The sequence below is a fragment of the Anopheles stephensi genome, chromosome 2 (assembly GCF_013141755.1).
Source record: "Anopheles stephensi strain Indian chromosome 2, UCI_ANSTEP_V1.0, whole genome shotgun sequence".
NCBI classification, from domain to species: Eukaryota; Metazoa; Arthropoda; class Insecta; order Diptera; family Culicidae; genus Anopheles; species Anopheles stephensi.
In genome coordinates, this window is record NC_050202.1 from 55,195,533 (window position 1) to 55,209,072 (window position 13,540).

At 45.5% G+C, this 13,540-nt stretch overlaps 1 protein-coding gene across 5 annotated transcripts in view; it reads left to right on the plus strand.

Moving 5' to 3' along the window:
• The window catches only part of LOC118502821 (dedicator of cytokinesis protein 2), a 36,813-nt gene that overhangs the window by 13,355 nt on the left and 9,918 nt on the right, over positions 1-13,540 (plus strand). For all 5 annotated transcript variants that reach the window (XR_004905088.1, XM_036035490.1, XM_036035487.1 and 2 more), the window contains exons 2-3: positions 9,452-11,672; positions 11,743-12,271. Coding sequence is in view for 4 of the 5 variants with exons in the window: in XM_036035490.1 (XP_035891383.1) it covers positions 9,452-11,672; positions 11,743-12,271 (2,750 nt within the window). In the remaining variant the exon portion in view is untranslated. The remainder of the gene's footprint in view (positions 1-9,451; positions 11,673-11,742; positions 12,272-13,540) is intronic.

Sequence of the window (13,540 nt, forward strand, 5' to 3'; positions counted from 1 at the left end):
TGAGAAAAATTGAGCGACCTTTCACTTTCGATCACGGCGTGCCCCAGCTGGCATCTCTTCGTTCGGTTTTATCCCAACGGCTGAAAGGTTACGGATGCGGCGTTGAATAAATTGACTGTGTGAAATCGATTGGTGATTGATCACGGAGTTGGTATTATGTTTTCTTTTGCACGTTCCCTCTATTAAGCGGCAAATGATGAATAGAACCAGAGGGCTCGGTGAGGAAGTAATGAAAATTAGATTTAATTTTAACGAAGCATAATTTGATTTTCTCCGTTAATGCGCTTCTAGTAGAAGAAGATGCTAGGTGTGATGCATTAGTAGGAGCACAAAGAACCAATTTGCTTCTAATGGGTCTTTGATGTTGCGAAATAATTTGGTATTTGTAGATGAAAAGTTTAATCAAAGCTTTTATTCCTCCAATATCCTCAATTTCTCGGGGTCTCTCGGTGGATTTCTGCAACAGTCAACAAGTTATCTTCTCCACTGCCTATCAATCCACAAACCGCTTTTATGCTCATGTCAAAAACATAACCATGCATTGCGTTTCTTTTTGCCTTATTGCGGTAAAGACACTAACCATCCGAAGTGATCTATATACGATTCTCTGCAGTTTGAATATTTGATATTGTTTTCATGCCTTTGCTACCGTCGGAGGTTATCCACTGATACTTATGGTGTGCACATACAAGCATTCACCAGCCACCGTATACGCGACCTTCTCGCGACCTTTCACAATCCTCGCTATCTGTGTGATGTCATAAGCCGCACCTTCAAAACCCCTACGGGGCCCGGAAGTATGCGTGAGGATGCGCCGGCAAGAGTGGCTTGGATATTGTGTATCGTGGTTTGACGTTTGCAGCATGAATCAGTTCACTTTCCCACCGACAACCCCCACTCACGAAACACCCCCCCGTTTGGGTGCTCGGTGGTCGATCAGTCGTATGGAACCGATTAAAGGGCTACCATGCGATGCCCCTGAACGGTGCAATTCAACTTCCTTCAATTGGCACTAGTTGTCGGGCGGTCGGGTGGTTGTCGTCATCGTCTGGCGCGGCCGTGTAATACAGACGTGTAATCCGCCGGCCCGTCTATCGAAAGACCGTCGAACCACCTTTACGGTGGTGGTCTTGGGTGGTGAATGTACGAAATACGCTGCCGGGTGTGAACGTGAAGTTTTTTGCAATTGGCTGTTGGCTAAATATTGCAGCAAGGCACGCTCGGTCGATCAACCACCGCCCCCGATGAACCATTTTGACAGAGGCTCACACACGTGGACTTCAGTGCCAGAAATGCCGGCTATGACAACGATTGCTTTCTCTCCGTTCTGGCATGATCGCCCAGTTGCAACTTTCGCCTGATGCTATGTAGGTCTTCAATGCATCAGCAGACTTCGAGGGGAGATCCCAAGAACTAGCTGGACGATGTATGGTGCATCAGCTTTCGCTCCATATTTTGATCATTAAAATTCTGCAACAAAATGTCATCCCATCCATCTAGTTATGAGTTCCTCTCCCTACTTCACCCATGACGATCTTAAGCGGAAGATGAATGAGCCGAAGGTGCGTAAAAGGGACAGGAGAATGGGTGCGCGTTGATATATTAAAGTTTTCGCTTTTCGCTTCACCCTGTCATCTTTAACGTCGTGGAAGGGAATTTGACTTTTACCTTTTACTTTCGCGAGTTTCGGTCTCGTTTCAGTGGTTGTGTCGCCGGTGTTTAACTCTCTTTCATCCGCAAGGTTTTACTTTTATTTGTTTCCGCCATGCGTACGAAGATTCCGCCGGTGATTGTCGTCCGAGATCTCTGTTTGTGGATCGCTGTATATTCCGGCCATAAATTAGATCTCATTTGCACACACTCCACCTTTATAGGGCGTGTTGCTTTTGTGGTGGCGTTTTCTTTGGGTCGGTTTCTTGAACGGTCTCCAAAATGCACCTTTCACTGCAACGCTTGTAAGATGTTGGCCTGAAAGAGAATTATTGCTGGTGTAAAAGCGTTTATGATTATTGAAGTAGTAGCTGGTCAGATTTTCTATAAGATATTGGTAAGGTAAAATCACTGTCTAGGAATCTCTCTTCTTTCTCGGGTAAAATCCCGATTATCCTCCTAGACTATCAACCATCATAGTTGGATATTGTCAGTCCCCACACTATGGGGGGAAAATGCCCAGATGGGATTTGAACCTCGGTCCTGCCGTGCTAAGACCGGCGCCGCTGTCGCATATACCACCGAGCCGTCGTCACCGATTATCGCTTATTCGGCACGAAATCAGTTCGGGAAATTCCTCCCATTAAGCCTACAGTAAATATCTGCTTCTGTAATTATGTTTATATCGTTAACGTGCCACGAACTATGATGATTCAATACTTCCATATGCAGTGGCACGCAGCTGTGTCTGGTATGATAACGATAAAGCAAGTATCGTCAGTTAGACTGTGCGGCATTCGGCGCAGTCGGCAAAGGAATAGTTAAGAAGCAAGCGAAGTGATTTGTTTTTGCTCTGTCGTGACGCTGGTGCCTGAGCTATTTGCACATTCTCTAGATGAAAGCGTAAACATTCAGCATTTATCTTTTCTTTGATTTCAACTTATTTTTTCCTTCACTTTTTGCCCTCTTTGATGTTGATGTACAGTACTTTGTACACAGGCCTTTATTTCACGTCCACTTCTGATATGTATTATCACTATGTAAACGGGAGATGGGAAAAAAGAACAACTTCCAAGCGAGCCCACAACATGGACTCTGTAAGTTGTGATTAATTTTTCTTCATTTGATTTAGTATGTGCTGTCGTCTGTTTGGTTGGGGTGCCGTTTGCAGCATATCACGCAAACAGTCTTTTCTTGCGAACCGCACAATGACTCATTACGATGATGTTGAATCTGCTTAACGAGCAGCTCAATAATGAGTGCCAACTGGCTTCTCTCCCGTGTGCTGGCTGGCAGAATAAATGTTTGACTTTGTACAAGCTCAACACAGAACCGAGGTCCGTATGATGTGTACGACTGCTGCTGCTGCTGCTGCTCGCGTTCATAATTAAACTTTGGCTCAATGTTTGCATTTCCTGCCCTCCACGCGTGGTGTACAACTTCAATCCACGTCGAGAACAAGGAGTTCCTTATTTTTGGCGCATCGGCGTGTGGCGAAGAACGCGGGAGTTCCAATTCAATGCAATGTAATTATAAATATTTCACCAGCATGCTTCGCCACTATCAACGTGTTTGGAGAGCGAGCCAGACCTCCACTGCAGCATCCAACCAGCATTACTGGATGAGATGTTTGCGCTGGCCTCCCCACCCCACAGGTGGTGGAGTTCGTTAAGGGTGAAGGTAGTATAACGCTTGACATCTCTTTGATTCGCCATCCTTAGCTCGATGTTCTTAGCACTGCTTTACACTGCACCAGGAGCTGAAGTTGATCTGCTGAGCACCTTTTTAAGCCTTCCCACCCTGCCTTTACACTGAGCGAAACCCTATCACAGGCAGCAGTGTTGTGGAGCGTAGAATTCCGGAGCGTGTATCGAATTACCATACCGACGACAGTTAGCGGCGAGCGAAATAATGGCACAGTTTTTTCTTCTCCCGACGCTGTACACCGGAGGGCATGTGCAAGATGTGGAGTTTGCTTTGGTTTTAAAATTCAGGGCACGCAGCCACACCACTACCGCAACCAGGAGTAGTCCTCTCACTTGCCGGGCACACCACGGACACATGCCGGCGCATGAGGGAGAAATACCGGGCAACCGGGTTATGAATCTTTTGTGTGTCGCATTAAAGTGTGGAGATGTTTTTCGGGGGGGGAGAGGGGGGGGGGGTCGGAAGACCCAAGACGGTTGGGACTCGGTGTAGCTCTTTTGTTTTTTACGCTCGTTGTAAAGGGTGGAAAGTGTCATCGAAAGTTTGCCGGGAAAACAGTGTTGCCGTGATGCTTTTAAAAGCCTGCCGCGCCCCGGTGCTGCTGCCGTTGCCATTTCGTTCTACGCAAAGGGAAAACTTTATTGAAGTCAATAAACTGGGCCATAGTTCGCATCGTGGGCTGCTGCCTGAGATATTGAAACAGTCCAGAACCATTTTATGCCGGCATGATGATAAGTGTTCTTCTGGGGTTCTCTTTTCGATGGCTCCGGTTGGCATTAAACTAGCTCACTGGTGTTTCCTATCACCATTGGAGGCTATTGCAGAGTTCTGAGCCTTGTTCTGTTTGTTTTTTTCTTTGGAAGAATTGATATTATTAAATTCTTCTATTCTTTTAAAAAGTTTTTATTCACATATTTTCAATACTTAAATTTTGTTTTAATTTAAAATAAATATAAATATGTAAGAATGGTGCAACTTTAGGGAGAAGAAACCCTCTCCACACTCTGGTACAGAACTGTTGTTGTACAGCGTGTTCCGACACAAATCGTGACGCGAAGATTACGAGACAAGAAAAGCGAGGAAACGCCACCTCGAATATGGGCCAGTACTGTAACCATTCTTCCGAAATGGGCCTTGCGTTGGAATGGCGGCCCTTTAAAAGCAACGACCTAAATGGAGTGCATATGATGGTTCAAAGGGTCATGTACTTAGCAAGTGGCGTGCATCCAGCTAACGTTACGTAGAGTGACGGCTGAACAAAGTGACTCTCGACTACCAGAAGTGATGTAGGCGTCATCTAGGGGAAAGCAATTGCCAAAACAACCGCGTTCGTAAATGGTCTCGGTCTATTTAACGGGCGTACGAAATTAATAAAGTGGGTGTCAATTTATCTATTTTTTTGTGTATTATAAAAAAATTTCTTTACATAAAGAATTAGTTTGATAATTACTTTTGAAAACCGCAAGGCAGACTGTCACAGTAACGGATGAAATGAAGTCAAGGAAGCGAGTAATCTCAGACCAAGACCTCTGGAGGTTTTTGGTCTCATAAAAGTAGAGTTGGCAGTTCATTAGCTGACCTTCCCCATGTCTCAAACCCGTTCATTAGCTCACTTTACAAATGATTAATCTATTTTCTATTGTATTTTTAATCTTGAAACTCGCTCAACGCCGGCAATGAGTAAACACGATAAAAAAAGCTAATTGACCGATATAAGCTTCCTTTTCCAAAATGACATCTTCCGTTTGGTGGACCAAACTTCAAGCAAGCTTACCTCAGTTCGGTTAGTTGAAACAGAGCGTGAAACGCAAGTTCAGCAGTAGTTGCGTACTATAACGTCACGTTGCTTCGGTATTCGCCCGACACGCCATAACCATTGCTGATGGCACACTTTTAAAGCACCCTCCCAACCCAAACCAAACTCCCCGGTCCGGTTCACCTTCGCGGGTGTATTACTATCACTCGTCTTCGGTGACCAGGTGATATCTTAAAAAAAATTGTACACCAGAAGGGACAACACCATTCGCAGACAATGACTACTTTTGTTGTGTATGCTAGGCTACAGTCCGGCTTACACACCCTGTGTCAATTGTGGATGTGATACGTACCACTGAACATCGTGTACCACCGCGCTGCGTGGCAATCGGAGGACAAAACAATCGGACCCAGCGAATCTGAAACACCGCGTGAACAAATCAAACCATCAGCAGACGTGTATGTGTGGAAAAGAGCGACGAAACTCGCTATCTAAAAAAACTATGGTCTGTAAATGTAGGAAAAAGTCCTACCGTAAATAAATAACATGTACATGTTCTGCTCGCAAACGTGTCTCATGCAGAGGAGGAGGGAACATGGGTAAAAATAGTCCCCGGTCACATGTGGTGCGTTTGTCGTGGCCGGACGGAAGCAAGCCGTTGACCAACGGTGCAGTGGTAGAGAGAAAGCTGCGTACGTCATGGCGATAGATTGGCTAGTCAGAAAATTACATTCACTTCACACGGGCCCTCAGTGTCTCGGTGCCGATAGCAATCGTAAAGGAGCCGAGAATTAAGATAACTTTTTTGTTTGCCTTGGTCACACACATTTTTCACTCACACGGCGCACAATATCACGATTGGTGTGAAAATCGTGCAGAAGCCTTAATCAACTGCCTTCCAATGTTTTTCTTGGGATGTTTAGTGTCTTAGAAAAAAATAGAAAAAGTTTGACTTTTTTTCGCAAACCGCCATCTTTCTACCCCAATTTTACATGTCAACATGCGTATTGTTGCTGGTGTTGTTTATCAATAACAAAACAACATGTGTGTGTGTTGTTCTCCTTTACTGTCTGTTAGGTGCTCCCAATTGTTGGTTTTCATGTACTTTCCTTGGTAGCAAAATGTTTATTTAATTTTTTTTTCTATGCATACGGAGCTGTAAGATTTAGTTCGTTCCACTGGTTTGTAAATATGTGATCGCGTAAGAAAAATGTTCAATAAATAGGAAACAGGCATCACACCCTCCTCATCAAGCTTAAAACCGATCAGGAAGGATAGAAATAGAAACGTTTGTGTTCTCTCTCATGAAACGTATAACCCAGTTCATCTGCAGTACGGAACAATATTCCATCAAGGTTTAGTATTTTTCATTAGGAATAAACATCTGACGACGTCCTACCCTTTCTACTTGTGTCCACTGTTTTCGTTTCCTTTCCTGTACACGATTTGATTTTATGTACTACAAAGTAACAAACAAATTTCCTGCCGAGGTCGGCTGTCAGTCGCACAGTCAATCAAACTGGAGCAAGAGACAATAAAGAGCATGAAGCATAGAATGCAGCGCGTATATCAAGGTGCCATTTTTGTTTGTCGGGCTCGGGCGGTATGTAAGTCAGTTGTTTGGATTATCTTTTACTTTGGTTTTTTTGTCCGAAAGATAACCCTTCATTGGACGTATGGCTCGAAAAAAATATGCAAGCTATTATTGGATGATAAACCATAGCATTTATCGGTGTGCGCAATCACACCGCCGGGTTTGAGTTCAACTCTCGACGAGATTTATACTCTTAAACGCAGGTGAATAAATTATTGTATAGGTAAATGTACCCAGAAATAAGCAATCTATTTATTGGCATTCAAATATTCAAAACAGAATTTTAAATACTAATTTTCAGGAAAATATTTATAACGTATGAGTGACCGTTCTCCTGTCTATAACATTAGGCAGAAAAATACAGAAAATCGCATCTATCTGCGGCTTGTGTTTACAGATTCAAGCAATTTATTGCGCTTTATTACAAGTATTTGAAATCCTTTCCACGAATCCATACAACCTACAGACCCTTATAAGTTGTCTGCAAACTCTGCTCCTCTCTGAAGTACGCCCTTAATATCAGTACTGAACTCAACCGGTAGTATAAAATCTCTGCTAATTCGCAAATATTTTTCTGTTCCCCTCACCCATAAAATCATTTTGCATAGTAGCAGTAGGATGCAATTTCAGCTAGCTACTAGTGCTTGGCTACGGGATGCATCTCAATTGATACCGCGCTCCCGGCAACCTCGCTCGTTGTGCACCATCCATCCCGTTCTCGCGCTGCCATCGTGTTGACCACTTTCGCTTTTGATGCGCCCCATTTAACTTGCACTTGGACATGGTGCGCCGCGCGCTTGGGCGAGAGTGTGTGGATTCGTTAGCACACGAAGTGTGTACCGTTTGCTCAGTGCAACTTCCTGCGGTTTCCTAATCGGCTTGGCAAAGGTGTGCTCGTTTGCTGCTGATGGTGCAGAAGATTTCCAACTTCTCGTTTGATATTACGATTTAAATACACCGGCAAAAAAAAAATCGAAGCATTCAGTAGTAGATTCGAAGTAAAAGACTCTATTTGGCAGCGTACAGTATACGGTCGCGAAAAGGGGCTTTCCTGAAAGGTGAAGTAAACGAACTCATCAGTCATGGTCGTGGCTGCTATCGGTCGAAGCCTTCATTCATGCGGCGATGGTTCCGTCGGTGAAACTCTTCCACAAAGTTAAATGGCCTTCCATTAATCCCTGCAAGATAAAACGACGGTAGCAAGACTTGAATTACGTTTGATAAAACCATTTCCTAGGAAATGCTCGCTTGAATCCCGATCAAAGGCAATGTTCTAAATGCTCATTAAAATTTTCCGTTCTTTCGTGTCAGCCACATAACAAGCGTATCGTAACTGCAAGGTACTACCGACAAATCAAAACCCTGAAGTATGACCCTTCACTTTGGTTCGTTCTGTAAATATAAGAGACTCTATACTGCAGTGATTTTGCCACACAATATAAACCTTATCAAATTCTGTGTTCCATCTTATGCATGTAACGTCCAAGATATGGAAGAGAGGGTTTCTTCTCATGCCTGCTTGCGTGACTGCGTTTGCCCATCCATCCGTTAACTTTGGACGTCGTGCCGATATGCATGACGATCGTCAACGGGAATTGCATCGGGGGGAGGTTTTTTTTGTCATCCACTTCAAAAGGCACGATTCATAAAGCAAAATAAATAAACTCTCGTACCGTGCGCTGGCGAACGCTAACGAAATTTGTGTTCGATCGAATGCTCATCACAGCGCGTGCAAGGGTTGAAGGTTTGGGTCATAATGGCAGGGGGGGGGGGGGGCCTGATGCAGTCATCGAGACATAAGTGTGCGTTAAAGATGGTCGTTGGTGCATTTTGGCACACAGTCAATTTATTGGAGTTAAATGTTTGCAAATCGTTTTTTTTTTTATCTTGTGCAAATATTAGTTTCAGCTTCGATGTGTATGATTACTTAAAGTTTCCTTTCTATGTAAAGCTTCGCCCTTGCTTTTGATATGCGATTAATCGTTTTATTATTTGTTTTTTAGTACGTGTCAGAATTTATAATTTCTTCTTTTCACTTGAAAGATTTTTACTTTTATGAATTTATTTATTTATTTTAATTAAAAAAATATTACTTCAGCTTTGACGTACCATAGCAGATATAACGTTAACTCCCGATAAGACGAACCAATTCTCTTCTTCAATAAAAACTTCAAAACATATCACCATATAACGCTATTGCACTATTGTTTGCTTCCTCCATATTAGCCGTTTTGCTTGCCATCGCGAAACATTAATTAATTGAATCTTTCTCAATCAACGTTTGCCTGTAACACGGCCATGCTTCGAACACTGCAGTCTGTGTTGTCTGTGCTATTCGTGGGAAATAGGGGAGAATTTATGAGCGAAATGTTGCCAGTGTCCACGTATGCACTAACCCCCCGCAGAGGTTCAACTGATTGTTTGAATCGGATTAGCATCGTGCATCGTGTGGTCCGCATATCGGGCTGCGCAGTTAGCAGTTAACTCTTGCTAACCCTGCAAACCCACTGTTTCTTTCTTCTTTTGCCTACCCGTTGTATACGTTGAGTGAGGCCAGTAAACAAGCTCTGAAGGTCACTGTGACCCGAATCCAAAATAATAATTTCTCCGGATGCAAATTGCTTCCCCCCCGCTGCTGACGGTGGTGGTTCATCCCGGGGGATGAAGACCGATTTCAGATTGCGGATGCACCGCTGGCCAACGCGTACTGATCAGTTCTGCTTGTTCCTTTCCCCTATCAACAGCGAAAGCGAACTACACGGCGCAGGAAAAGCCGCATCACATCGACCTGGACGTTGGTGACACGGTGGTGATCGAGCAGGAGTCCTACCATTGGTACTACGGGCAGAACAGCAGCACGGGTGCGTTGGGCATCTTTCCGAAGGTGTACGTGCATCCGGTTGATAGCAAAACGTCGCGCGATGGTGATCTCGTGATACGGCGTAGCGAAATCGTCGAGGAGATCACGACAGTGTTGAGGGAATGGCAGTATCTCTACCGCCGGCTCTACCTATCGACGCATCCGTCCTTCAAGCTGGTGCAGAGTAAGATGCTCGAGCTGATAAGGTTACGGTCGCAGCTACTCTCCGGCAACCTGCCAGTCGACGAGATGAAGAACATCAAGCTTAAGGCGACCAGCGAAATCGACACGGGCAATAAGATCCTGAACTTGGACATGGTGGTGCGGGACGATGGTGGTAATATCGTTGATATCGATCGCACCTCCACCACCCAGCTGTACGAGCATCACCTGAACGCGGTCGATCGGATCAAGCGGGCCAACACGTCGAACAGCAAGAACCGCAATCTGGATATTATAAATCGTCACTCGCACAACCTGCTACTGTCGGTGCACAATTTCGTGTGTAGATTAAGTGAGGATACGGAAATTATGTTCACACTGTACGATGGTGATGAGATGCGGGCCATCACGGAAAACTATGTGGTCAAGTGGAGCCGCCAGGGTATGGCCGCGGATCTGGATCAGTTCAACAACATTAAGGTGCTGTTTACGGATCTTTCGGGCAACGATTTGAGCCGGAACAAAATATACCTAGTGGCGTACGTCGTGCGGATCGGTGCGATGGACGGGAAGGATACGGATCTGCGCCGTAGCAGTATGGCCAACTCCACGGGCAGTGGAAGCTACAAAACGCACCGAAATCATTTAAACTCTCAGCTAAGCACTCCATCCTCACCTGGACCGGGTGGTGGAAGTGCTGGTGGTGGGCAGTCCAGCTCGGGAACACCATCGATCGGATCCAGCGTTTCATCGAATGCGGGCAATGAGTTCCATATGCGTCGTCCGTTCGGTGTAGCAACGTTAGATTTACAGCCGATAATTAAACGGTCGGAAGATTTCAAGAGCGATACGCAGCTCAAAATGCCGTTCATTGCTTGCGAAAAGGAACCGCTAGAAACGACCCTGCGCAAGCTGATAACCAACAAAGATCTTGGCGAAAAGAGTGATGCGGCCATCTGGATCAGTGTGGACATACTGTTCGGTGACATCAAGCAGGTGCGGGACGAGTATCCCCATCTCGTCCTGGGCAATGTGGCGTTCGCCCGCAAGATGGGCTTCCCTGAAGTGATCTTTCCGGGTGACGTGCGGAACGATCTCTACCTCACGCTGGTGTCGGGGGAGTTTTCCAAGGGCTCGAAAAGCAGCGACAAAAACATCGAGGTGACGGCGTACGTGTGCAACAAGAACGGGGTAGCGATCCCGGGCGTCATCAGCTACGGTGGTGGCGGAAATGCACTGAACGAGTACAAATCCGTCATCTACTACCACGAGGATCGGCCAAAGTGGGGCGAAACGTTCAAGATCGACGTGCCGATCGAGGAGTTTAAGCAGTGCCATTTGCGGTTCACCTTCAAGCACCGCAGCTCGAACGAGGCGAAGGATCGTTCGGAGAAACCGTTCGGGCTGTCGTACGTACGGTTGATGAACGATGACGGCACCACGCTACAGCACAAGCGCCACACGCTGCTGGTGTACAAGATAGATCACAAAAAGTATGACGACGAGACGCAGTTTAACTACTTACATTTGCCATCGCTCACGGACGAACTGCCCAACGGCAGCTCCAAACCGTCCATTAGCGGATTCAGTCTCGCATCCAAGGACAGTTTCATCATCGAAACGAACCTGTGCAGCACGAAGCTGACACAGAACGTTGACATTCTTGGGCTGCTGAATTGGTCGTCTAGGAAGGAAAAGATGGAAGAATCGCTGAACGCGCTAATGAACGTACGGTGCGAGGAGGTGGTCAAGTTCCTGCAAGATATTCTGGACGCTCTCTTCAACATACTGGTGTCGAACGATGACCCGGCGAAGTACGATAATTTGGTGTTCAAGTGTCTGCTTCGATTGATCGAGATCGTGTACGATCTGAAGTACCAACACTTCCAATCGGTGCTCGATCTGTACATAAACGAAAGCTTCTCCGCGACATTGGCTTACGAGTAAGTGTGATCATTGCTATTCCCTTTGCTACGCTAAACCTAATCGAACTTTCTGCTACCTCTACTCCAGAAAACTAATCAACGTTGTGCAAACGCACATCCGGAATGCCATCAACAACATTTCAAAGGATCGTGCCATGGCAAACATCTACACGGTGAACGAAAATGACGAGGCGCTCTACCGCACCACAAAGTACCTGCAGTACATCATGAAGTTCATCATCCGCTCGCGGTTACTGTTTGCCGACTTGAACCAGGACAAGGACCGGGACCTGTTCGTAGCCGGGCTCGAGGAGCTGCTCGAATCGTTCTCCGAGCTGATCAAGTACCAGAACGATCTGCTAAAATCGCAGGGAGCTCTGCTGAAGTATCTCCACATCATTGCATCGGACCTGATGCAGGTGTACGATCCGGTCAAGCTGAGCCAGAAAATCGTGGACATCATCACGAACGTACCGACCGGCCGGCTAAACCAATCGAAGATGACCTGCATCAAGGATGTGGTCGACTCGAAGCTGTTCAAGCTACCCAAATGCCGTGCAATTCTGCTGCCCGTATTCTGTCGGCAGATTAAGGATAAGCTCGAGAGCAAGGAAGAGGTACGTGTAGTAGCTTTCTAATCGCCTGCCTAACTTCTTCTATCGGAGTTAACGCACTGTGCTCGTTTTTGTTTTTTGTTTGTTCTTGTTTGTGTGATATGTTTTCATCTATGCATGCAATACGTATGACCTTTGTATGTACGTCTGCTTCCGTGTGCCTGCTGTCCATCCTGTTTTCGTCACCTATCTTACTTTCTCTGTGTGTTTGTGTGCCATTTTGTGTGTTGCCTGACGTTTGTTTTACTTGCCTACTGCCTGCACTTATCTCACCTGTAAACGGTAGTTACGAAAGCACCCTCCACCAGGAACGTACACACCCGGTGGACAACAGCGTAACAGAGCTATATGCACCGTCTCTGCTTGTGCGGTGCTGAACATCATCCACTCTGACACTTCGTTTATCATGTCTATGCGTTTCTGTTTGCGATCAAACGAAGCATGAGCCCTTTTTCCATCACCAATCACCATCTTCACGTGTCCTTTCTAAGCATTGTGTGTGTGTGTGTTGTTGTATCTGTATCTGTCATTTCGCACGAAGTACTTTCACCTCAACTCTTCCTGCACCAATTGACGCACGTGCGCGAGGATGAGTTGCAGACACCTCACATCTCACAGTACACCACCCATCACGGTGAGCAGTGAACGAAACCAGCAGAAAAATGCCTGAAGCTCATCAATCATCACCGTCCCGCCGCTGTCGAATATAGTTTTGTACGTATCACCAGAACTATTCCTTATCTATCGCTCCTATTTCCATTATCCTCCCACCATCCATCATGATTTCCCTCAAATAGACTCACTTTCCTTAACTTAGTTTATCATTATCACGATGCCATTGTGGTCTCATACATGTATAGCTAATCGGAACTCTTTCCAATTTCCATCACGTAACGTTGCAATCATTTCAATGTCAAAAAACGTCATCAATTTCGTCCAAAGTATACCTCACAAAACATTTTATTTCTTTTGTAAAATATAAATTTATACATTTCTGTATTAACATCAGCCTAGCTAATAACCTCATCGCTCGTACTAGAGCTCCATTCATTCTGTCCATTGGTGCATTGGTGCATCCATTCCACACCCTTCATACACATACACACCTGTTAAACGCCGTTTCGGGAATGAATGTTTAGTTCGGTATCTAGGGTACTTACACTACTATTGTAGCGATACGTGTTTTGATGCTCAATACTACCGATGAGAGTTTAACAAAGTTGTATTTTCTTTTTCTTTTTTCCTTCCCCCCCCCCCCCCTCGTCACCCTTA